We start from the raw sequence: 26,746 nt of genomic DNA on the forward strand, positions 1-26,746 counted from the left end.
AAATTATGGTATTTATAACAAAGCTAAAGAAACTTTGTTCCTTCTTTAAATATACATATACAGACATATTCTACTTTTTCTATAAAGTGAATTTTTAAAAATCTGAGGAAAAAAGCTAGTCTAAATATAGATTAAGAGGCTACAACAAATCTAATACTATACAACCTGACAATTTATATGGGGAGGGGGGAACCTAACTTTTGTTTGACTACAAACAACTAATGCATTAATATTTCACTCCATTTAAAAGTCTTAGTGAACTGTCAGCTAAAACTTATTTTTTTCTAAACTCCAGTGAAGAAAAAATTGCATTATTTTGATTATGTAGCCCCTTTTAAAGCCAATCATCCCTCTTGATTTTATGTCAAGATTATTAAAAGATTCCCATGGAAACACAAGAAGAGAAGATCTCCAAAAGAGGAGAAGTTCTAAATTAATGTCTGTTATTTAAAGAAGGACATGAAACAGACTAACAACAAATACATGATTCAACTTATTCCTGGAGTTGTTTTCCTGATAAAGACAACATAAAGACTATCTGACATGACCACACATTCTATCAAGTGTACAAACTTAGCCCAAGAATTTAAGAATGGGGAAGCAGCTAACTCGGTTCTAAATGCCCGACTCTCTTCATTACATGCCCTTAGGGATGAGGAATAGTTTGTCTACAGCACTGCTTCTCAAAGTGTGGTCCCCAGATCACATCTCCTGGAATGCTGTCATCAGAAATGTAAATTCTCAGGCTCCATCTCAGCCGTACTAAATCAGACATGCCAGGAGTAGGACTCAGCATTTTGTGTTCTGATAAGTTTTCCAGGGTACTCTGATGCAGGCCACATCACCAATAACAGCTGTTAGCACTTAAGCACTTACTATATAATAAGCACTTTGTAATCCTCATTTAATTCTCACAACAACCCTCCAAGGAGATACTGTTTCTTTTTTTTCCATCAAGTTTTTAATTTTAATTCGAGTATAATTAACATACAGTATTATATTAGTTTTAGGAGATACTGTTATTCTCATTTTATATATTAAAAAAAATAACTTGCCTAAATTAAAAAAAAAAGACAAAACAAACAAACAAACAAAAAAAAACTAGTAAGGGCTGGAGCCCAGATTAAAAAAAAACAGGCTATAAAACCTACATTAGTGCCATTATCATTTGACATTGCCATTATCATATTTATCCTCTCCAACAATCCTGTAGTGTAAGTATGTAATTCTCATGTTACACATGTATGAACAGACCTAGGTGAAGCCATTTTCCCAATATCACATAGTGACAAAAAAAAAAAATTATGTACAAGTTTGTCTCACTTGAAAACCCATACTTTTCAAAAGCTATGACCAACTGAGTGACTACCACTATCAATTATTCCATTTAACTTCTTGATCCCCTTAATTCCTGAGTAGTAGTCTATTCTTCAGGCAGAGTGTTAATTTAGCAGGTTAGGTTAAATCAGGGAGAATCAAACTCTACTCTCCAGATGAGTATAATCAGAGTGGCCAGCAGTCATATATTTCAAAGTAAAACAGAGATATTAATGACATATGTAAGAGAATGTCACAAAAAGGAGGGGGAGGAAATGGAAATGAAAATAAGTATATTTTTTAAAAAATATTACTCTGCTTTGTACATCAAATTAGCAACCAGACTTCAAATGTTTTGAAAAGACAACTTAAGGTCAGTGTATTTTGGCTCTCAAATACTGATGAACTTAAGATCTTTTTTAGTCCTTCTATTTCATAGTATTTTCCATATATAAACATCTTGGATATACTCTTTTGATGAAAGTGAAGGCTTAAAGACATTCCTACCACCAAAGAGGGGCAGATATCTTACCAGCAACTTGCTCATGGCCAATTAAATAAAGACATGTTATGATCAGAGAAACAAGAACTAAGTACAACAGCCAAGTCTAATCAATTATAATTTTATTGGAGTCCTTTACTTATTCTCTAACTGCATGTGCTGTAATATCCTCTTACAATGCTAGAATCATTCACCTGAGGACCTGGAGTTCCCAACATGTATTGGTACTAAACTTTAAATAGGTTTTTATGAAAAGTATACTCTAACTCCTGTAGCACTTAGGGAAGAGAGATTCAACCCAAGTTTCAAAATGATCATTCATGTTATTCCAGGTCAATGCAAATGTTGAGGAGGTACAATGGAGCCTTGGCACACCTTTAATCTATGAGGAAATATGTACTTTAAGCATAGTTAACAGAGCTCTCTTTTTCTGTAAAAACAAAACAAAACAAAACAAAAACAAAAAAACCCACCGAACTCTTTATACCAGTAGGATTTATCAAAACCCAGTGGGGTGCCAGGTGTGAGGTAGAAGGTGAAGAGCAAAACAATTTCAAAAATGGCTAGTCACTAAATTCCCAGGCAACTCCGATTTACTTCCTCAAGTTTTATGTAAATCTGCTACTACTGACAATATTCCAGAGAAACATTTATAACATCTGATTTTTCCTTTTCATGTAAACTCCTGAGTATGCTTCAAAAACAACTGCTATAGACAAGAACCCAGCCCAAACCTGAACTCTACACTTAGGGCACAAATTTAAATAAAAATTTATTTTATTTTATTTATTTTTGAGGTGGGGGGAGGGACAGAGAGAGAGGGAGAGTGAATCCCAAGCAGGCTCCATGCTTTCAGCACAGAGCTGGACATGGGTCTGGCATTCACGAACTGTGAGATCAAAACCTGATCTAAAATCAAGAGGTGGACATTAGCTGGTTGAACCACCTAGGCATCCCTGAAAATGAATTTTAGAAAAGCCTATTAAAAAAGTTGAATCATACCATGTACATTAAAACCTCTATAAAAGTACTGAAATAGGAGTATTTAAGGAACTTAACTCGGAGATCTAATTAATTTCCAAATGAAGGAAGATTATGATGGGCAAGTCACAGTATTAAATCAATTGTTAAAGGAAAATTGTTTGGGTCTCAGTATTAAGTATAAAGATGTCCCAACTGTCAGATTTAATTACACTTAAAATCAAGGAAAACAGCCTAAAATCAAATAAAACAGATTTTTTTTTTTTTTAATTTTCTATGTATTTGACATCTTAAAAAAAAAAACCTTTCTGGCTAGCCAATTCTTAGAGCAAGGAGGTAAGATGGGGGCATGCCTTTGATATGCAAACTAACCAACGCAGAGCTATACCTCCTTCATCAGGCCCACACACCCAGGATGCAAAATTCCTCTGCCTTAATCATCCCAGAGCCAGATACCAGGCAACAGGGGAATACCCTATAAGTTTAGAGCCTACAGAAACTATTCAACAAGCCAAATAAACTGTCTACCCTGCCCTGCCATTCCCAAGGAAACTCCAATATAGCTCTAGCCTCAGCTTTTCCCATGCTCCTGCTTTCTGCCTCCTGACCACCCTGAGGCTTCCCTATGTGCCCCTCAGATGTATGCTATGCTGCCTTTTTCTAAGACCTGTGAGTACAATAAACTCATTTTCCTGGGCCTCTCCTGTGTCTCCTCTTGTGATTGACCATCACAGAACATAAAACATTAGGCCAATCTATGCTTTTTACACATGATTGTTTTAAAGTTATATGCACATCAAAAAATCTGAGTTATAATTATTAAACTCATTTCCTCCCCAGATTCTTGCAGACATTGGCACACAGCAAAAAACCACCTTTCTCCACTATTACAGATTAAGTGAAGGGCATATTCTATGTCCACTTTGGAAATTACCTTAAATTTGCCATTGTTTTCCCAAATGTAACCCTGGCATAAAGGATACCATCGGAAACGAGTAAGGCTCAAAAATAGGAATAGAAATTAAATACCCACCTGTGAAGGTGTACTGGTAAGTTCCATCTTTTCTTGTGATTTCTCCTTTGCTAGTCGAGCAGCTTCTTTAAATTCCTGAAACTTTTCTGCAAACTGAATGTATAAAGACTATATACATTAACCAAATAAAATAAAAACAGGTCTCACTGCCCACTTTTACCTTGGTTTTCTTTTAATTGCTGAATAACTGACTCTTAACATAAGCGACGTAGCCATCAAATCAATTATAGGTGTAATACGAAAATGAAGGGAAAAGAAATCTAATACCAAACACTTATCTGTACACTACAAACTCCTTGGACAAACTGCAGTCAAAGACATCATGATAACTAACTTAGAACTTGAGGTCAGCTAGTTTATCTACGTCTCTTCCTCAGTGTTCAGATACACTTTACTAAGACCAAGGTGCAGAGTATAGGATGGGAGTGGAATCAGTAAAGATTAGCATACTTTGTTTATCACAGGGAAAAAAATGAATCTTTTAGGTATTTACTCATAAACATCTCGGTATTTGGAGTGTGCTTTTAAATTTTACTGGAACATAAACTCTCATATTATGTGAGGCTTTTTATTTTCAACAATATAAATGGCAACATTTACTATTATCGCTAAATGGCATTACTAAAACTTCATTTCCGAAGATTCTTAAACAGCTAATGTACAACAGCAGAGAGGAATAACACGAACTCCACAAAGGTCTTTAAAATTGGTAACAACAACAACAAACTATGGTACATAAAATGCTAATTCCTACAAATCCATAGTAATCTAGAAATCTCAGAGCCACAAAGATTATCTATTACTGCTTTGGAAGTGGAAACCAGTCTACATTATTCTCAGAGTAAGTTAAGGCTACACAATAATCAAATTAAAAAGTCAAAAATCTCTATGCAACTTAAAGCACCAGCTAGAGCTGGTAATTAAAATATGAAATTATGGTTCCCTACTCAAACCCCATAAGCCAACCCTGATTTCATTTTGATATTGAAAAGGAAAACTTGGGAAGGAAAGGTCATTGTACTCTAACCTGCCTTGGACATTTGGAAGAAGGCTAAAATTTAAGTTTTCATTACAACTTTCCTTCTTACATTAAAGTTGTCACCTGTAACTTGTAGATCAGGGAACTGAATGTATATTACTACTCCTTTTTCAAGTAAGGAGGTATTCTGTTCAAGTAATCTGAACACAAAGCTAAAAAGGTCTCATTCACACTTGTGTAAATGGAATAAAAAGGAAACCATAATTAATTTCTCTCAATGTAATTTGAAGTAGAACACAGTTTTTCTTACACTCATCTAGCATTCCAACATAGTTAATGTTTAAAACTCTTTCAACTTCATAAAGGCTCACACTACTGTTAATTTTTATAGGTTTGCGTTTCCATGGTAACAAAATACAACTTAGTAAGCACTCTAACAATCCAAGCACAGTTGCAATTTTCCTCATATATCAACCCTAGGGACCAAACATTTCTCTCAATACTGCTACTCTCTCTTATTTTGAGAGATCCTTGTCTAGAATTGCCTTCAGACTTTCTAAAACCCTTATAATGCTTTGATTCATTTACGGTTTTTAATGATAAAATAAGCCAGAATAATTACATGCTTGCTTCATTTATGTAAAAGATTATAAACTCCTTGGGATCCCCTATAGTCTATAAAGCAGCAACAATGGTCTTTAAGGTAGCATGGAAAATAAATCATGATTTTGTCATCTCTGGACAAAAACATTATGAAGAGACTGATCACCAACTCTTGGAGCCAAGTCCAGTGAATAATTCCTGGAGCCAAGTCTAGTTTATTTAATGTAGATTCTCCCTCAAAATACTAGGAATCACTATCAGTAAGGTTGATATGATAGTTGTATATGTTACAGTAAGGTTGATATGATAGTAAGTATATGTTAACTTGAAAGAGGAAAAATTCTTGAAATATAAAAGCCATTCTCAGAAAAAAAAGATCAAATGAAAGGATACAGTATAACTGACAGAATTTAATAAGCTATTACTTTGCCACATTAGCTAGCTGCCCAGTAACCTCAAAGATGTGACAAAAACTTAATTTGCAGTCAAAATTACTTATGCCCAAAAATCATTTCATACAAGTTTATTTGAGAAATTAATCCACAATTTAGTTCCTGTCAAGAAATTTAGCAAGGGTAATATATCAACTTTTTTTGCTCTAGACTTTAATAGACAATTCCAAAAGGAAGTTCCAAAAAGGTTCCATCTGAGTAATGGCAAAATTATTAGAACAAATGTGTAATTTCCTAAGGGGATTATTTCCGGAGGGGCAATGCTCAGCTGGATACCTGTGTCCCTGCTATGTTGAAATACTTTGAATCTAGAATTCATACCTTTACCACAGTCCAAGAAATGTATTTAGAGAGTAAGATGGGTGTAACAGAAAACAAATCAGTAACACTTTTTCATTTTCATCATCCTACAGAGAATGGACTTATAATCATGAAGGCAAAAGTTAAAATAGCCTTAAAATTGGTCCCTAAACTGTAATTTATATTAAAGGTAATAAAAATATTTGAAAACAACCATGTTAAGTAATGTCTACAACCAAAAAAAATGGAAGCAAAGATTACTTCAATTATTGATCTAACTATACCCACGAGTCAATATTCACAAAAACGTAAGATTATTTTTAAAAAGAACTTATTTTTAAGCATCAGAATGATTTGTGTAATGAATAGCTTACAGTGTAAACATAAACAGTGTATACCTACAAGAGTCTGATGACCCTGAAGCTGAACATTTGTAACTCCCAAAAGGCATCAAATTATTGTGAAAGGTAGGGTTATCCTTTTAATTCAACATTTCAAATAGAGAAGTTCAAAGAATAAATCTTTGGGTCTGGTGAGCATAAAATCTGACGAGCCAAGTGAGTACTCCTCATCTCCTTGATCAGTATCTTATCCTGAGACAGTTTCCTTTGCCTTAGTCTTTGTGGATGACACCCACAAGGCACTGCTGGTATAAAAACTGCAAGCTGCTGCTGGTATGCGGGACAACTCTTTTATTTCCAGTAATTAGCCTGGTGACGTTCTGTATTTTGTTGGCCTTTCTGGCCACAGTCATTCACTTGGTCAGTATCTTGCAGGAACTCTTCATGTGTTTGTTAGATCTCACCACTCTGTACTATATTACAGAGTTTGAAGTAATTCTCAGAGAAAGCACCATTTTCTCTAAACAAAGTAATTTTTAAGTGCCTGCTGTCATGTCAAAAAGCTGAAATCTGTATCACTATCAGCTTACGTTTTCACAATTCAGAAGAGCTTGCTGTTTACCTTCTTGCAGACCATCTCCACTAAGGGTGCTAATCCCTGGGCAAAATCCATTCAGAAGTGATAATCCCCAACTGTTATGTGAACTACCATACAGAGAGTTAACCACCCAAATACTTCTCTATCAATGGTGACCGTTTTTAATGTGTATAAATTATTTCCCAATTGACAGTGAAATCCAATGATCTCTCACTTCTTGCTTTAAAATCACTATAATTATTCTAGAGTATTAAATTTCTCCTATATTTTACACTTTTCATTTGCTATTATATATTTAAGACCTATGATTTGAAGATGAAGATTTCCACGTAGTCTAATGAGTTGACTTACTTTTGAAAGATGATGCTCAGAGGAGAATCCCAGTCCGTAAACAGTGTTTGCCCGGCTATCGGCCCACTGGCCAAACTTCTGAGATGTTTTAGTAAATGTCATGTTTGGGGTGATGGTGCTATTAATTATTGCCTAAAAAATAAAATAAATATGAGTTACAAGCCAAAAGTTAGCGAACAGGCATTTAAACACAGGACTATTTACTTCTGTAAAAAAACAAAGGATTTCTAATGAGTTTACTCAAGGGAAAAACAACCCCTAAATATATACTTTACTTCTTTTCCCACAAAGTGGTATAAATTCATGATACTGAGATTCACTATCATTTCTATTTAACACATAGTTTCTTACAAAATTAGTATTTTGGGGGCGCCTGGGTGGCGCAGTCGGTTAAGCGTCCGACTTCAGCCAGGTCATGATCTCGCGGTCCGGGAGTTCGAGCCCCGCGTCAGGCTCTGGGCTGATGGCTCAGAGCCTGGAGCCTGTTTCCGATTCTGTGTCTCCCTCTCTCTCTGCCCCTCCCCCGTTCATGCTCTGTCTCTCTCTGTCCCAAAAATAAATAAACGTTGAAAAAAAAATTAAAAAAAAAATTAGTATTTTGGTGTTATTAAATATTGATTTTGGTGAACACCGTAATAAATTCCAACTATTACTGTGTATCATATTAAGAGAAGTACCTTCTCACTGCCAGTACTATAAAAGTATATAATCAGTTAAGTTAGTGAGTTAATGCCCTCCAAAATTCAGATTACAAAAGTGATTCCAGTAATAATAGAAATAAACATGTTACCAAATTCATAAGCAGTTTTTTGGTGAACTACCAAATGTAGAATGAAAATCAAGCATTTTCAGAACAAAGCAAAATCTATTGAACACGTGAACAGCACAAATATAAATACTTATGAGTATGCATGTATTGATGAAGTTATAATGTATGACACCTGTCCTACTAAAGAAGATAGTAAGAGTAGCTGGCCCCTTGCTTTCTGTCGCAAAAGCAGATGTGTTATCTGTAGTTCTATGAGAGCCCTTGCCCTTGATTAAGCATTTTTACTTGTGACAAAATTTAAATACTCATACTCAAACCTCCTTACCCTTCAGTTCAAAAGCTGCTTTTCCTAGCGTGTCATTTTAGATTCTGTAAAATGTGGCTAACAAAGTACTCTAAATTGCAGGTAGTCATGAAATGAAAAGACTCAATGGAAAAGGATATATTAACAAATGGTTAATAACAAAATATAACAAAAGGTAAGGAATCTGGTTATGGAATCATTTGGTTATGCAACTTTTTTTTGCTGAGTACCTATTAAATGCCAAGCACAATTCTAGAGAGTTGAAATGTAACACTGAACGGTAATGTAACTGTGGATTACATTCTAAACCAAGAACAGTCAGTCAATTAACATATACGTAAGTAAATGACCAATGTAATTTCAGAGTGTTATGTGCTGCGAAGCCTGTAAGACCAGCATCTGATAGAGAGAGGGAGTCTAGAAGGCAAGGACTGGCAGGTACTAGGTTAGATTTGGCGGTCCTTGAGTGTTCCCCCGGAGGAGGGTGCTTGTGAGCTGAGATCTAAGTGTTTTCAAGGAGAGAAGGGCATTTTACATGGGATCTCAGTAACTCTCAAAAAGTGAGGTAGCAATAGGTTTTATAAGAAAATCTGTAAGAAAACCTGTAAGAAAAATGACCCATTTGCTGTAGGTCACAGACCTTCACTTTCAGCTCTTTCAAATGAACTTCTTGATGCTTTTAAGGTTAATAGTCCCATTTTAATCCCCATTTTGAACCTTTCCTTGCCTCCACTTGTCTTGGGGATTACTTGCTTAGGGATTCTTTAACCACTGAAGAAAAACTTTAAAATGAAAGACGATCCCACACTTAAAAAACATTATTCATAGGATGCTTGGGTGGGTCAGTCAGGTAAGTGTCCAACTCTGTTTTGGCTCAGGTCATGATCTCATGGTTCATGGGTTTGAGCCCTACATCAGGCTCTGTGCTGACAGCAGGGAGCCTCCTTGGGATTTTCTCCCTCCCCCCACTCTCTCTCTCTGCTCCATCCTGCCCCCCAAAAAAACTTAAAAAAATTATTCATTAGAATTCTTTGAATAGAATGGTTTGAATTTTTTGAAGGTGAATCCACTTAAAAGGAAAATCTTAATTCTTTAAAATAAATTTTCTCTCAATCCCAGAGTTCCCATCCTTTCAAGGAAAACAGGTAGAAATGCTGTGTCATTACGGATCATGTAGTGCCCTTATCTTGGCCCTCGGCCACGCTGATGTCTCTGCAGCATGATTAGAAAGCCTTTAAGCAAACTTTACATGCACAGTAAGGGCATTAAATGAGAACAAATGGACATTTTCTAATCAGGGGCACCTAAGGGCTTTCCAACTCATCACGCAGCACAGAAATAGAAGTGGGGCGGGGAGGAGAAAACACTCAGCCACAAGTAAGCCACTCTGCTTACACTATTGCTTACCAACAACTCTGCCTGCAGGGAACTGCAGTAGTTACCAGCATCAGTTTTAAAAAAGTTAACTAGAAAATGGAACATGTGATAGAAATCTTAACTGCTACAGAGGGTAGATTTTGTTAAAATAAATAAAAACTTGTTCACAAGAGCTATTTAAGAGTGTAATGTTGGGGCGCCTGGGTGGCACAGTCGGTTAAGCGTCCGACTTCAGCCAGGTCACGATCTCGCGGTCCGGGAGTTCGAGCCCCGCATCAGGCTCTGGGCTGATGGCTCAGAGCCTGGAGCCTGTTTCCGATTCTGTGTCTCCCTCTCTCTCTGCCCCTCCCCCGTTCATGCTCTGTCTCTCTCTGTCCCAAAAATAAATAAACGTTGAAAAAAAAATTTTTTTTAAAAAAAGAGTGTAATGTTTACAAGCTGCAAAGTATACTCAAGAATGGAGGCCAGAAGCAATAGTTCCTATCGCCTCAGAAGGAAGGACACATAAGAGTTACTTAATCACATGGGACATGGGAATACTTCAGTTGAACTTTATTCTATTTAAGTCTCCCATCTGATAAAACTCCATCTTATCTGTGGTTTGGGCCAAGAGGGAAATACAGATTATAGAGAACTGAAAGTTCCAGTCAGGGAAAAGAAAGAAATTAATATTCTAGTGGCTGAGATCACAACAATTAATATCTGTTGATGTCACTAAATAGTTACAAAATATGACAAACTTATTCTTCATTAAAGAAGTTTTATAGAAATTAACTATTAGCATTTCTCAAGTCCTTTAAAAAATCCTCCAAGTAAAAATGAAAGAGAATCAATTATTCTAATAAATACGTACTAGTCACTTAAGTAGAAGATAAGGGGCAAATAGCCCCTGGGGTTCTGTAATCTAGTTAAGGAGATAAGCAGTGAGCACAAGAGAAAATGAACTGAAAGTTGAGCATTAAATTATCTTTTGTTTCCCCAAACCACTAGGCAATACCTAATAGCCTAAAAATATTAATAACGATAACAAGAGCAGTGTTTGTATAGTGGTTACTATACACCCTTTATGTGTTTTTGCATAAATTACTTAATCTTCACATGAATCCCATGGTGTAATGATGTAGGTGTTTTTATTAGTTCCTTTTTACAGATGAGAAAATTAAGGTGTGAAGACATGAACTATCTTGCTCTGTCTAGGTCACATGGCTAGGAAGCAGTAGAGCAAAAATTCAAACGAGGGAGTCTAGGTCTAGAGTGTGTGCTTAGACCCTGGGCTGACCTGCTAAAATTTCTGCAAGTTCAAAGGCCTCATGGCTTTAAAAAAAACGTGAAGGAGAAGAATGAAACCCTTGTCCTTCTATACACATTTTATCCAGAATCTGATGTTTGGTATTTCTTATTCAAAATTCATTGATAAAAAATGGAATTTTCCCCCCTTTGAAAGGCATACTATCTATAAGACAATGATCAAAGTGCTATGCAGATATTAACTCACTTAATCCTTACTAAGAATAATGAGGCTCAGAGAAGTAATTTGCCAGAAGTCAAAAACTTAGTAGATGGCAGAGCTAAGATATGAACCCAGGCAGTCCATGCTCTTAAACATTATACTATTTGCCTCTCCTAAAAATAAAAACTTAGGTCTTGTCCACATGCTTCCCTTCAGAGTAAGGGATGTCAGCTTTAATGCTGACACTGACCAGACTTCATACCATTTAGGGACTTAGAATTACTGAATAATCTACAAAAGTGTATCTGAAAAGAAATCTAGCTCCTCACTAGACTGTAAGCTCCAACAGTGTAGAAACTGTCCATTCTGTTTACCACTATATTCCTAGCAACTAGCATAGTGCCTGACATGTAATAGATATGCAATGAATATATAATATATTGAATAAACTAACCTAAAATTTGTAGAATATTTTGGAATGTAACTCAATATAAATAAGGTGGTCAATCCAAGTAATTTAGAAGATAAAAAGACAAAAAGTGTTGCTAAAAATGATCAATTTTGGCTTTTTGAAGTTTTTAAAACTCAAAAGGAAATATTGTATCTTAATAAAGATGAAAATTCCCCAAATAAAACAGAAGATGCTCTACTATAAAAAGCAAAAGAGCAAGATCATTTAAACAGAATATAACTTACCTTTGAGCCATCTAAACTGATTATCCTATACACATTTCTTGTGCTGTCATAGAAATAAGACACAGTAACTGCATGCTTGCTGGTGGGTACCCAGTTCTTCTTTGTGTTTGGGTCAATCTGGAAGACGTGAGCTCGAGTGCTGAAGATGGGTTGTTCCCTATCAGGCAGAAAATAAAATGACAGATTGAAAGCAGTCATTTTATTGCACTGGACAACAGAACATGAAATCTGTGAGGATGACTCCACTTACCCCAAAACTCCCACATCCCCCAAGACGATAGAAACATTGTTCCATATTTGAATACTGTAAGTATTCAATCATAAGCTTCTTTAAAACAATTATAGTCCATTCTCATTATGTGACGAATCTGTCTACTCACTAAAATGTATTTGTAACTCCAAAATCAGTACTTGAGGTACCTTCTTAGTCTTTTGTAGTGGAAAGATGCAATCGCCTGACATGCATGCTTCCATCTGAGGTTGATCAAGGCAACACTCTGCCTTATTTCAGCTCCCATACTATAAACAAGTGTCCTTTTTGTGATCTATTTGGCACCATGCATTTCATAATACTGTGCTTTTTGTTGGTGTTTTCACTGTGTAAAACAGCTCCCAAGCATAGTGCTGAAGCACGGTCTATTCTTGGATGCAAGAAGGCTGTGATGTGTCTTACGGAGAGAACGTTATAAGCTATGCTCAGGCATGAATTATAGTGCTGTTGGCCATGAGTTCAATGGTAATGAATCAATTGTCTATATTAAATGAGGGGTCTTTAAATACAAACACACATAAAACAAGCTTATGTATTCACTGGTTGATGAAAATGTGATCGGAGGCTTGTAGGAACCTAACTCTCTGTATCCCCTAGAAGCAATCTTTGAGTATTTGATAATTCAGTGTTCGTGATGCCTGTATAGAACACAACTACTCTAAATAATGAGAACCGACTATATTCTATTAAAATACAAGAACTTTATATAAGCACTAGGTTAAAAATGTTCACCTATTTAAAACTAGATTAATCCAGTAACAGGTAATAAACTTACTGAGAAAAGTTGACCTCTACTATATTAAAAAGTATACAGAAAACAAGGTAGCTCACAACCATAGTATCTTTTACTGAGTAGGGCCTTAAACAGATTTTAAAAATAATTTCAAGAACCCAAACTATTAAAAAATGTGTATCCAAAATATCATTAGCTTATTTTACAGTCTGGAAAACAAGCGTGTGATGATATATATGCAACAGAAGCATGAGAATGCAAAATTTTCCAAGTTCTGAGTAGAAGTTCTTCTGGAAACAGCCTTTACCAGGCTTTTTTGCTTTGAGCCCAAATAAAGTTCAGTTCTTTCAATTACACAACATCTTCCTTTCCTAAAGCTACATAAGGTCCTAAAGAGAATTTTAACCAGTAAAGAAAGGAGAGTATGGAAGAGAAGAAGTTAGAAAACAGGCAAGCCAAGTCTGGCCCATGGCAACACGACTCTTCAGGTAACAGTAATAGGCTGGGTGTCACATATGTCTATGATCTTCTTCAGCCCTTGGAGAGCAGGTATGAAAGGGAGGCCCCTTCCCTGTAGGTAACCTGGCTCCACCCAGCTTTATTTCTGGAAACCTCCATAACAACTTTTCTTATTCTAAGAATCTGTTGTGAAGCAACTGATACATTTTATGCCACTCCCTAAAAACTGAAGCAGAGAGTCATCACTTCTGGCTTAACTCATATTACATATAGATTCATTCAACAAATAATTTTTCACAACCTCCCAAGGCATTGTGCCTGAAGAACTCTTCTGAATTGGAGAAAGGTCTAGTTCATTCCCTCTTTCCCTATCTTTAATCCTTCAATTTTTCAGTGAGGCTACACTTGGGTTATCTTCCAAAAAGCCCTACAAACCTTGAGGCTTTTTTTTCTCTTCACATTTTAATTAAAGTTCTAGGTGTAGTGGAGTTGGTCAGCCTGACTGTAACTAACTAGTTCCAATCCACAGGAAAACCCAAACACACAAATGTATTTATTTAGGGCATGGAGGGAAGGGAAGTAGGAACTCTAGGGTTATCTAACAACTTCTCCCCCATTTGACAAGCAGTAAATTTCTAAATAGTGCAGGGTGTTGCAATATATGTATTTTATAAGAAACAAAAATAGTTAAGACAATGATATTGCCTTTACACATCTTATATGACCAATCAACAAATCCCTATCAGCGGAAATCTAGTGTTTTGAGTCTTATAAATACTTTCCACATTTTAATTCACATAATTATATTAATCTGCACAATTAATCCATAAATTCAATTCCCTTGTGAATAAAAATCTTTAAACTAGCTGTTTTACAAGTGTGCCTTACGAATTTGAGTATCAACCAAGTACACTGCTTTTCTTCAATTCTCTTCTGAATAGGTGACTTCTTAAAATTACAGTTCAAGATTTCTGGTCAAAATCTTGTCAAACTCTAGATTAAAAATATTAGGAAAATAATTTCACTGCTGACACAGGGAACAGAGTTCCTAGAAGTAACAAGGAAGTTACTACATCTATCAAGGCATACTAATAAATAGTTCACACCTTTACTGAATATCTACAAGCCAAAAACAGATAAAGATGGTCCCTGCCCCTGAAAATGATGAGGGAGGACAGATGTCAAAAAAATAAAATGCTCTTTACCATGACAGATTCTTTGGAAATAAGTGACCAAGAGCTACCATGGAGAATGTGATGTCTTAGTAGAATTTGAAACAAAGTATGGTAACAGTGGGAAGAGGCAATAGAACACAGGTAGGTGTAGCAAGAACCTTAGTGAGTGTGAGTGCCTTTGAAGAATGAGGCTAAAGAGAGAAGCCAATTCATGTGGGTCCCCTCTGGAAACTACTCAGAGATTGTAAATAGAGAACAGCTCCACATTTTAGAAAGACACATTTGGCAGTACTGAAGGGGTGGATGGGAAGGAAACAAGACTGAACACAAGAAGGCTAGTCAGACTCTTATGAAAAAAACTGAAGTATTTGAAATAAAGACGAATGGGGTGCGTGGGTGGCTTAGTCGGTTGAGCATCCGACTTCAGCTCAGGTCATGAAGTCATGGTTCGTGGGTTCAAACCCCGTATCAGGCTCTGCGCTGACAGCTTGGAGCCTGGAGCCTGCTTCAGATTCTGTGTCTCCCTCACTCTCTTTGCCCCTCCCCTGTTTGTGCTCTCTCTCTCTCAAAAACAAATAAATAAAACCTGAAAGGAAGGAAGGAAGGAAGGAAGGAAGGAAGGAAAGAAGGAAGGAAGGAAGGAAAGAAAGAAGGAAGGAAGAGGAATGGAAGTTAGGGAATGGAATGAAGATTGAGGAGGGATTAAAGGTAAATTTAGAAAACAGAATCAGTAAAATTAAGCAACAGATTGGTTGCAGGGCACTGTTTCTCAATCAGGGGTGATTTGTCCCAATTGGGACCTTTCACAATTTCTGGAGACATTTTTGGTTGTCACAATTGAGGGAGGCTGCTATTGGCACCTAGGTGGTAGAAGCCAGGGGCATCGGTAATCATCTACAATGCACTGAGCAGCCCCCTACAAGAAAGAACCAGACCGAAATGTCAATAGTGCCACTAGCCATGTTGGGAAACAGAAACTGAAGTCTGGGTTTGAGGAAGAATGAAATGGGAGAGGATGAGTGAAGTTTTGACCAAGTTCAGATGTGTATAAGGGTTTGCATATAAAACTGTCAGAATGGAAACTTAAAAATATTAGTTTGGAGCACAGTAGAGAAAACCACAGTAGAGAAAAAAGTTGGGGGAGTCATCAAGAGATCGTATCACACTAGTCTGTTTAAGATACATTTCAATAACACTAAGCATGTGAATTTCATTCTAGAGAAAAGCTTTGAGAAGCAGCAGAGAAAAGCCATACCTGAAATCTTAAAGCTCTTAATTTTTTTAAAAAATTTTTTTTTTCAACGTTTATTTTTGGAACAGAGAGAGACAGAGCATGAACGGGGGAGGGGCAGAGAGAGAGGGAGACACAGAATCGGAAACAGGCTCCAGGCTCTGAGCCACCAGCCCAGAGCCTGACGCGGGGCTCGAACTCCCGGACCGCGAGATCGTGACCTGAAGTCGGACGCTTAACCGACTGCGCCACCCAGACGCCCCGTAAAGCTCTTAATTTTTAAAAGGATCCGTAAAGCATTTGAAACTAACTGGCCCAAGTGTCCAAGTGTTAAAGTTAAAACTTTTTTAAGTAAACTGGATGGCATTCATCAATAAAGGTTAGACACAGTACTTCCTTTACAGCAATTCACAAAAATACTAACTGCATCAGATACAAATAGTTCCCAAAATACGTTCTATGGAACAACAGTCTTAGAAATGAGTGTTCGGTGTTTAAATAAATTCTGCAAACACTGTTCTGTCCCATTCTGAAATACTTATTATGTACATTAGTGTATTAAAGGTTCTAAAACATCCTGCAGTAAAGAAACCCATTTAGGACTGAGTAACCCAGCATGTGGCAAAATTATCTGGCCCCAAAATTCTTTTCCATGTAACACGTTAACATGTCATAGGACTTATATTTATAACCAAAATATGAAAATAAAAAGATAAATTTTGAGGTAAAAGTATCTCACTGTAAGCTGGTCTGGATATTCTGCCATTTTTACTGACATTACTGTCAGTAGAAAACATATATAAAAAAAAATACAATACAAAATGGAAGCTTTATTTAGTAATGACTAGAGTATTATTTCTTAAACGACACTGAAAGGAACTCTTCTAAGGAATTAATCTGTCAATTTTAAAGCAAATAGATTTTGGCATGAAATGCTTTAAACTGCTTTAGAGGAATAAAATTGAACCAGATACACACACCACCCCCATACACACTGTAAAACTAGAAAATCATCTACTTTGGCATTTCTTCCATCAAGTATCAGGACAACGAGTAGTTCAAATGACCTATTATAAGAAAAGCTTACTGGAATATTTTCCAGTTGGTTCATAAAATAATTCTATGAAGCTGATACAAGAACAATTCGGAAGTTCTTCATCTTGGGCTAAAATGCAGTAAAAGTACTACATGCAGTGATCAACTCCAAAACTTAATATGGATGTGAAAAACTGGAAGAATGGAAGTACAAGATGACGTGAGAAAAATGTGGTAAAATCAGAGTTTTGTTTGAAAAACAAGGTTTACTTAAACACATTAGAATTGACATAAAGAATGAGTATATTTAACTCTTATCTCTGTAATAAGAAAAAAAAAACAACGAAAACTGAAGCAAAACAAAAAGACTACTTGCCAAGAAATATATAAACTCTAGATCTAGAAAAAAAAGGAAAAAGTTAACTTTCATCATCTGGATAGCTTTGATTTAGAAAAGTTCAATGATAATGCTTTTTAAAAATTATTACTGAAATCTGTATTTTTGCAAACATTATGTGATTATGCAATAAATTTGTTTCAAGGAAGTGCAAAGGTATGGGTCCAATACTAACAACCAAGCTCAAAGGAAGAAAAAGAAATTATACACTCCCTAGTCTTCTTTTAAAATTTTTGTTTTAATGTTTATTTGTTATTGAGAGAGAGACAGAGCATGAGCAGGAGAGGGCAGAGAGAGAGAGGGAGACACAGAATCTGAAGCAGGCTCCAGGTTCCAAGCTATCAGCACAGAGCCCAATATGGGGCTGGAACTCACAGACCGTGAGATCATGACCTGAGCCAAAGTCAGACGCTTAATCCACTGAGCCACCCAGGCACCCCTCCCTAGTCTTCTTTTAATGTTTGGTTTACAAATACTCTTTTTCATATATGTAAATATAGTTAAATATTGTAGCAAAGGGGATATAAAGAAGGTTATGGTTTCAAATAATTCCCCGACTTTCTAATTAAGTTTTCAGAAGAAAGCAGCCTGGTAGAAGTTTAAGAAACCCCAAGGTTAATCATAGTTTCCACTGAGAGTTTGACACTGTTATAAACACGGTTGGCTGGCTATCCACCAACTATTCTTCAGCACTCCCTCCTAACATCTCCCTGAATTTTGTTCTGGTGCTCCAACCTTCCTTCACATGACTGTGAGCTTCACTAGAATAATCAAGGCAATTCCAGTCTTCTTACCAGAAGTCCATTTAGGAATGGACCTCTGAAGCAATTCAGGTCAATGAGATAAGCAAGGAATGTTTGCTGGAAGCTTCTGGGTACAGTCACAAAGAGATTCACACATAATAAGAGGTGTTCTCTTAAATAACACTGTGTATGCAGTGACATCGGACCTAAAGGAGTCATTTTAATGCTATGAGGCCACTAACCTGAGAACAAAGCCAACATTGTTTGCTAAGAATAGCAGATGGAAAGACAAAGAATCTGCTTCCTTGAGTTGTCACTGAATCAGTGAATTAGCCTCCAGGCTTATGTGGTAAAATAAGTTTCCTAATTGTTTCAACCAAGTCATTTTCACTTTAAAAATTACACAAATGAGGGGCGCCTGGGTGGCTTAGTTGGTTAAGCATCCAACTTTGGCTCAGGTCATGATCTCATGGTTCATGGGATCAAGCCCCATGTCCAGGGAGCCTGCTTCGGATTCTGTGTCTTCTTCTAACTCTCCCCTTTCACAACTTGTGCTCTTTCTCTGTGTCTCAAAAATAAATAAATGTAAAAAAAAAAAATTACATAAATGGTAATTGAAGAGGTTTACATGAAATAAACCCTACAATGAAGTGCCCCTCAATAATATGTGACTGATGGTCTTCCAGAACTCCTGGCTAGCTATATACTGGTCATTCATCAACTTTATAACACAACCCCACAGCATATCCAATTAGATTTGGGTGGGGGGTGGGGGGGGTCATTTAAAATTCTAGAGGTAATCAATAAAAAAATTCCTAAGACTAACTGCATTCAGACAGGCGGGAGGAAGAAATGTGACAATGGCAAAAGTTCACTATCAACTGACTTTCTACTTTAAGAATTTAATACCCAAAGCTTTTAAGAAATAGCAGTATAACACATATTAGAGATAGGGAGAAAACCACCAAGAGAAATAACAACTGGATGTTTTAAAAGCAGTTGACTCTAGTGATGCAGCTAGATGAAGGGGAAACCAGTGATTGTCTTTACAAAACTTCAAGTGTTACTTAATTTTTTAACTCTGTATAGGTACCAAAAAGACTTTTTCAAAGCGGCATTGTGGGGGAATCTAGATACACATCAAAATTAACACCAAGAAAAGAATGTTTTAGGGACCACTTATGAAGACTGCCAGAGAACCAAAGAATAAGTGACAAATTTTAATAGCTTGGAACTCAATGGACTCAACAGTACATGCTATGAAGGTATTTCTATTATTCATTAAGAGGAATAGAGAGAAAGTGGAGAAAAGCAGAAATCCAAACATGCCTAAATCCAAGACTGAAGGTATGTCTACTTCTTGGTGAGGTGAAAATACTCTCCTCCATTAGAAGTAAAAACACACTAAGATAAAAACATTCTATGTCAGCTCAGTTTTTGGAATTTGAGAAGCTGGATAATACTTGTTAAGGCCAAAACGACATGAACAAGGATCAGACAGGGAGTGAACAGACATCAATGATCACTGAATTTAGATGTAATACCTGAAGAACTTAGCTTCAGTGCCACTTGGGGGTGGCACAGAATGTCTTCAGACAAGTCAGAGCTCAAGCACCTGAATTTCCTCCAAAGAATTATCTTGCACAAGTAATAATATAAATTGTAATCCCACTGGGATTATCGGGGAACTGGTTTAACTCCGTCTCCCCATACATCCACACGAGAAAAATCTTGACTACAATACCTGTCTTGATGCTGCTCAAATATTGTAACTGCATATTGCCAATTATGTACTTCCACTGCCATGTTATGTGTTTAACAGCTGACTGCATATACATTTAGAATGTTATCTTTTGAAAAATACAAGCTTCTTTTGAGGGAAGCAGAGATTATTCTAATGGCTACCCAACACATAGTTGTACTACAAGAACTCCATCTAGTGATGGACCAAAAACATAGCAGGCATATGTTTTTTAAAACTTCCAAGTTACTATTTAGCCAACACAAAACTGTAAAGTGACATTGTTATACCACAAGTATGCAGATTCAAAATGTGACGCCAACAACTACAAAACATTTTTTCTGGAAGAATTTCTTAGAACTGTTTGATGTTTAAAAATAGAGTTCCTTGGTCTTGTAATTGGTTAAATGACCCTTTGAATGAAAGATTTTTTTAGAAAATCATCGTTTGCATCACAATTGAGCGTCAGAAACTTTCATGACATCAAATAAATTAAAATTTTCCATTTGGAATTTAAGATTATTAAATTACAAAATTATAGTTAGTAAAAATACTATTTCTTTATATACCATCCCTCATTTTAAGAGCGGTTTTCATCAATCTTAGTCCTTTCATTAGGCCACAGCACTAGTTATTAAAAGAGATTATAGTACTTATTTACCTTGGGCACTTTAATCATTAGCTACTTTTAAAACATCAAGAGGTATAACAAAATTCATAGTAAAGAAAAGCAATCCCACTCAATGTATACTTTTTAGCAAATGATAATTATCAATTGATTCAATGCTCAAAGAACCTGACTTGCTAATTATTTTTATTTTTAAAAAAATTTTAAGTAATTTTTTAAAGTTTATTTTTGAGAGAAAGCGAGCAAGTGAGCAGAGGAAGGTCAGAGAGAGAGGGAGAGAGAGAGGATCCCAAGCTGATGTCTGTCAGCACGGAGCCCAATGTCGGGCTAGAACTCAGGAACCATGAGATCATGAACTGAGCTGAAATCCAGAGTCAGATGCTTAACCAACTGAGCCACCCAGGTGCCCCTTGACATGCTATTTATTAAATAACCACCAAGTGACATCATTTCTGCCCCTCTTCTCCATTTTATTATTTTTTATTAAAAAAATTTTTTTTTTCTTAACATTTATTTATTACTGACAGACAGAGAGAGAACATGAGCATGGGAGGGGCAGAGGGAGGAGGAGACACACAATCTGAGGCAGGCTCCAGGTTCTGAGCTGTCAGCACAGAGCCCGATGTGGGGCTGGAACTCACAAACCACGAGATAATGACCAGAGCCAAAGTTGGACGCTCAACGAACTGAGCCACCCACACGCCCCCCACCTCTTCTCCATTTTAAACCATATCCATTTCAGATAAAATACTGGATGTTTAAAAATAAAGAGGTATTCCTGATAACTCATTATATTTAAAATTAGTATTGTCTCTCTGTCTCTCAAAAATAAAGAAATGAAAAAAATTTTAATCTCTGTCTCTCAAAAATAAATAAATGAAAAAAAAATTTTTTAAAAAGGCGGGGTGCCTGGGTCGCTCAGTTAGTTAAGCATCCAACTTCAGCCCAGGTCATGATCTCACAGTTTGTGAGTTCGAGCCCTGGGTCAGGCTCTGTGCTGACAGCTCAGAGCCTGGAGCCTCCTTTGGATTCTGTCTCCTTCTCTCTCTGCCCCTCCCCACTTGCACTCTGTCTCTCAAAAATAAATAAAATAAAAAATTTAAATTAGTATTGTTATTTCCAACTCTGTTAGACTTTAAATATTCTTTACCCAGGTGATTTCCACTAAATAAAGCTAAATAGTGAAAAATGAAAATATACAAAAGGGAAATCGAAGGAAAAAAGCCTCTTATTAATGAAAATTTAATTTGTTTTAAAATAGGTGGTGCATTCCAAAAAATCTAAAAAAATTTTCTAGTAGACATCCAATTCCTAAAACCTTTAAAAGTGAGTAAAATGTAAAAATATTATTAAAAAAATTTTTTTTATGTTTATTTATTTTTGAGAGAGAGAGCACAAGCGGGGGATGGACAGAGAGACAGGGGGACAGAATTTGAAGTAGGCTCCAGGCTCTGAGCTGTCAGCACAGAGCCTAAAGCAGGGCTCAAACCCATGACTGCAAGATCATGTCCTGAAGTTAGATGCTTAACTGACTGAGCCACCCAGGCGCCCCAGAAGATTATATAAGTTCTAATACCAATAATATTTGAAGGAACAACAATACTCTTGGGTACTTTTCCTGTACACCTACTACAAACTAACCAAGTGGATACTCAATCCATATAGTATCTGAAGAAGTAACTATTCTAAGAAATAAATCCAGGACTGAAGAAAAAGAATTGAAGGTACTGTGGCAAAATGTTAATGTTTGCTACATTTGAATAACAGTTGGATGAATGTTACATTATTCCCTGTATTATTCTGAATATTTTAAATAGCTCACAACAAACAAACTTCACACCACTCCTCTTAGAATTTTTATTGACACTGTGAAATCTGAATAATCAGCTATGTTTTATAGATATGAAGATCATTTATTTTTAACTGTGACGCAAAAGTCTATGGTATAATTAGAGCTTCACTGTCCAATACAGTACTACTAGCCACATGACTACTGAATATTTGAAATACGGCTTATGCAATTGATAAAGTGAATTCATTTAGATTTTGATACCCAAGTCACTTAAACACATTTAAGCATATACGGGACAACCTGGGTATGTGAATCTACTATTTCAACTGTACATTTGATGAAATTTGAATTGAGTTCAAGTATTTCTGATTTTAGCCTCCAAAATGAGAGGTGCTCTAAGTACAAAATACCTAAGGGATTGCAAAAACTTAGTAAGTAAAAGTATGTAAAATATTCCAATGATTCTTATATTAATCACATATTAAAAAGATATTATTTTGGATATATTGTGCCAAAATGTGTTAAAACCAATTTTACCTTTTTAAAACATTAACAATAAATTTAAAATTGTACAAGATGCTCACACTGTATTTCAAGTAGAAAATACTGGACTATTTTATGTAGCCATTTCCTTACTGACAGACATAGAAGTTCCATTTTTTACACTATTACAAACAATGCCCCTGTATGTTTACTTGTGCACACATGCAAGAAGATATACTAGAAAAATTCCTGATCATAAGGTATGCACCAAAGCATATTTCCAATTTGCTCTTCACAGCACATGTACCAATTTATATTCTTTTATAAAAAAAGGTTTATTATTTATTTTGAGACACAAGAGAGAGAGAATCAAGCAGGGGAGGTGGGGGGTGGGAGAGAGATGAGAGAGAGAGAGAGAGAGAGAGAGAGAGAGAGAGAGAGGGAGGTAGGAAGGGAGGAAGGGAGAGGGAGGGGATCCCAAGCAGGCTCCATGCTGTCCGTGCAGAGCCTGACACAGGGCTCGATCTCATGAACAGTGAGATCAGGACCTGAGCTGAAATCCAGAGTCAGATGCTTAACCGACTGAGCCACCCAGACGCCCCTGAGTTTATATTCTTTTTTTCAAAAAATTTTTTTTCAACGTTTTTATTTATTTTTGGGACAGAGAGAGACAGAGCATGAACGGGGGAGGGGCAAAGAGAGAGGGAGACACAGAATTGGAAACAGGCTCCAGGCTCCGAGCCATCAGCCCAGAGCCTGACGCGGGGCTCGAACTCACGGACCGCGAGATCGTGACCTGGCTGAAGTCGGACGCTTAACCGACTGCACCACCCACGCGCCCCTATATTCTTAATAGTCTTAGATAATTTCCTCCCAACACTTGGTAATCTCCAAGTAACATCTTTAATTTGTGCCAACTTGATGGGCATGAAATGGTATTTCAATGTTGCTTTAATCTGCATAACACTGATTACTAGTGAGGCTTAGGAGATCTTCGTATACTTCTGACCCATTTGAGTCCAGTAGATTTCTATACTTATTCCTGAGCTTGTTTAAAACCTTATTTTAGCTTCAGAGAGTGAAAGAGACCAGAATCCAAAATTCAGCACTCAAACCATATGCAGGGCAACATTTCATAATTCTAACATATATAAACCTAATTGAGGTCAACACCCACTAAAGTACAGAAAAACCAAGTTGCTTTTTTCCCCTAAATCTAAGGACATCTAATGTTTGAAAATCAATACAGTATAGATATAGCACATAAATTCTGCTCTTTTCCAAAGGCAAATTATAGTTTTAGTTTTTATATACCAAATTGTTCCTGACATTCTTCAAAATTTTTCCTTTGTGGAGGGGTGACTACAGGAGTAATAAACGTGTACTAGTCAAACTTTTAGAGTTTTTTAAAGTTTTCCTGGCTTCTTATCAAAACAAACAAACAAACAAACAAACAAATCCAGGAGCTCCTGAGTAATTCAGTTAAGCGTCTGGACCTTGATTCCGGCTTAGGTCATCATATCACAGTTCTCACAGTGCATGAGTTCAAGCCCCGAATGGAGCTCTGTGCTGTCAGAGGCTGGTAGGGATTCGCTCTCTCTCCCTCTCTCTCTGCCCCCCATCTCAAAAAAAAAAAAGGAAATAAACTTAAAAAAAATTTTTAAACCTAACCTTTAATGCTAAACTTAAGTCAAAAGTAATAATGTGATTTTACTGTCAAAAAGGTTAAACTCATGGGTGTTTTTCGAATATTAAACACTATCACCACTTCTACACAATTTCCATTCCAACTTTCCTTAGACTTGAAAGAATCACTTCTATCTAATGGAGTTTTCTCAGTCACAGGTAATAACTACATCTGGCTAACTCCTTTCTGAGTGGTCTTCAAGTATGTTAGCTATATGTAAGTCTACCAACGAACAGCATCTGGTATTTTATGTACGGTAGCCACACATTCTCAGTTTCTCAGATTATCCAACTTTAATATACTTATTTTTTCTATTGAAAAAGGGCTGCATTGACTATAATTAAATGTGATTTATGATGACCACTGTTGTCAGCTTCTCAGGAAACAAAGATTATAGACAAAAATTTTTGTCAGATGCTGTGCCCCAATTTGGGGTTTTGCAAATACAATCTCTATAATGACATAGGGTTTTTGCTCAAATGCATTAGATCTATTTCAAAACAGTGGTGTTAAAATAATTCAGTCATTACAGCATTATGGAGTCCCAAACAAATTCTGACTGTGAATCCCAAACTTTCTGACTGTGAATGTATTTATTATTTTTCACTGATGATAAATTTAATATACGTATACAATAAGCTACGTTGTGGGGGTGTCTTTGACCTTTTTAGCCTTTCTGAAAGTGAATTTTAGCAGAGAGGTACATGAGGTAATCACTATTGATAAAAAGGGCACCAGACACAGTACTTTACAGCTTATAGCACTGTTTTTTTTTTACACATTGTGGCAACCCAGAGGGTCATGGTCAACTTAATGGTTAACAATGGGCATTATAAAAAGTGAATGACAATGTAAAATATCAGAGGACATCTTACTTGTTAGCAGTGTACATATTTATTATCCGTGAAACTTTGGGCTACATATTTATTTATGCTTGCTGCAATGTAAGCTACTTTTTTTTTTTCTTACTGTGAATCATAGTCAAAAAGTTTAAAAATCTAGGCATTACAAAATGCTTTCATTTAATGTTCATGAAAACCATGTGAAGCAGGCACACAATACCCACTTCATGATACAGAAGCATAGGTCCTAGGTGACTCACCCAAAGTCACACAGCTAGCAAATGATATGAATAAGCATTTTTAAAATGCAAATGAAAATAAAATTCAGTCTCACTAGAAATTAAAGAACTGAAAATTAGAACCACAAGTTATTTTTTCACCTGTCAAAACAGGAAACCTTTTTTTCAATGAAAAAACTCAATGTTAGTGAGAGTTTAAGGAAACCTGACACTTTCAAAAGCAGCAGGTGGGAGTACAAATCAGTTAAAGTCTTTTTGAAAAACACTTTGACAACGTTTATCAAAAGCCTTTAAATTTTTGTGCGTATCCTTTGACACATCGATTCCATTCTAGGAATTTACCTTAAGGAAATAATCAGGGGAATATGCAGAGATTTAGCTGTGTTGTATCACCACATAATCTACAATATCTATTTAGCTGGTTGTATCACTACATAATCTACAATAACCAAAAGATGTAAATTCAAATGTTCAGTAATGTTCAGACCAAACAAATTACAGTAAAGCCATATAGTGGAATCCTATGTCACTATTAAAAACAAAGTAGTAGAATATTCAATGACATAAGATGTCCAAAATAGTCCATGAAAACAGTTTATAAAATAGTAAATACAGTATGTTTTGTTTAAAATATACCTATATGCATAGAAAAAAATATATGGAGGACATTTAGTACTTACATTCAGTCTTTGTCCTGCCTCTCCTTCTCTCAACACAGAAACCAGAGTTGTCCTTCTAAAAACCCAAGCTAGCATTAAAAAACTATGGGGAAGAAAAAGGGTGGAAGGGTGAGGATAAAGCAAGAAAGGCAAAATGTGGAAGGCTACTCAAGTGGGTGTGATGATGGTGGTTCAGGAGAGTTAACACCTAAATCAGGTGGGTCATTCCTCAAAACCCTCCAGTGGTTTACCAACTTAGCCACAGTAAAACTAAAGTCCTTACCACAGTCTAAAGGCCTTCTACCAGTGTTTCTCAACCGTGGCTGTGTTAGAAACTTTCAGCCTGCAAGGCGACTGTCCTGTGTAGCCAGGAGGAAGAACCACTAGGATACCCACCCTCCAACCTCATCTGCCATGTGGTATCTTTTACTCCAGTCACACTGGCCCTCCTGGTGTTTCTCAAACATGCCAAGCACTGCCTACCACAGGGCCTTTGCATGAAGTACTCTTTGCCCTCAGATCTGTCTAGCATTTTCCTTTGCTTCCTCCAGCTGTTAGCTCAAATGTTACCTTCTCAG

At 36.4% G+C, this 26,746-nt stretch overlaps 1 protein-coding gene across 6 annotated transcripts in view; it reads right to left on the minus strand.

Moving 5' to 3' along the window:
• Positions 1–26,746, minus strand: part of LOC125159885 (homer protein homolog 1) — a 143,263-nt gene that overhangs the window by 83,212 nt on the left and 33,305 nt on the right. For all 6 annotated transcript variants that reach the window (XR_007149964.1, XR_007149965.1, XM_047848539.1 and 3 more), the window contains exons 2-4: positions 12,054–12,210; positions 7,458–7,589; positions 3,834–3,926 (exon numbers count right to left, since the gene is read on the minus strand). Coding sequence is in view for 4 of the 6 variants with exons in the window: in XM_047848539.1 (XP_047704495.1) it covers positions 3,834–3,926; positions 7,458–7,589; positions 12,054–12,210 (382 nt within the window). In the remaining 2 variants the exon portion in view is untranslated. The remainder of the gene's footprint in view (positions 1–3,833; positions 3,927–7,457; positions 7,590–12,053; positions 12,211–26,746) is intronic.

This window comes from Prionailurus viverrinus, unplaced genomic scaffold, assembly GCF_022837055.1.
Source record: "Prionailurus viverrinus isolate Anna unplaced genomic scaffold, UM_Priviv_1.0 scaffold_80, whole genome shotgun sequence".
Lineage (NCBI taxonomy): Eukaryota > Metazoa > Chordata > Mammalia > Carnivora > Felidae > Prionailurus > Prionailurus viverrinus.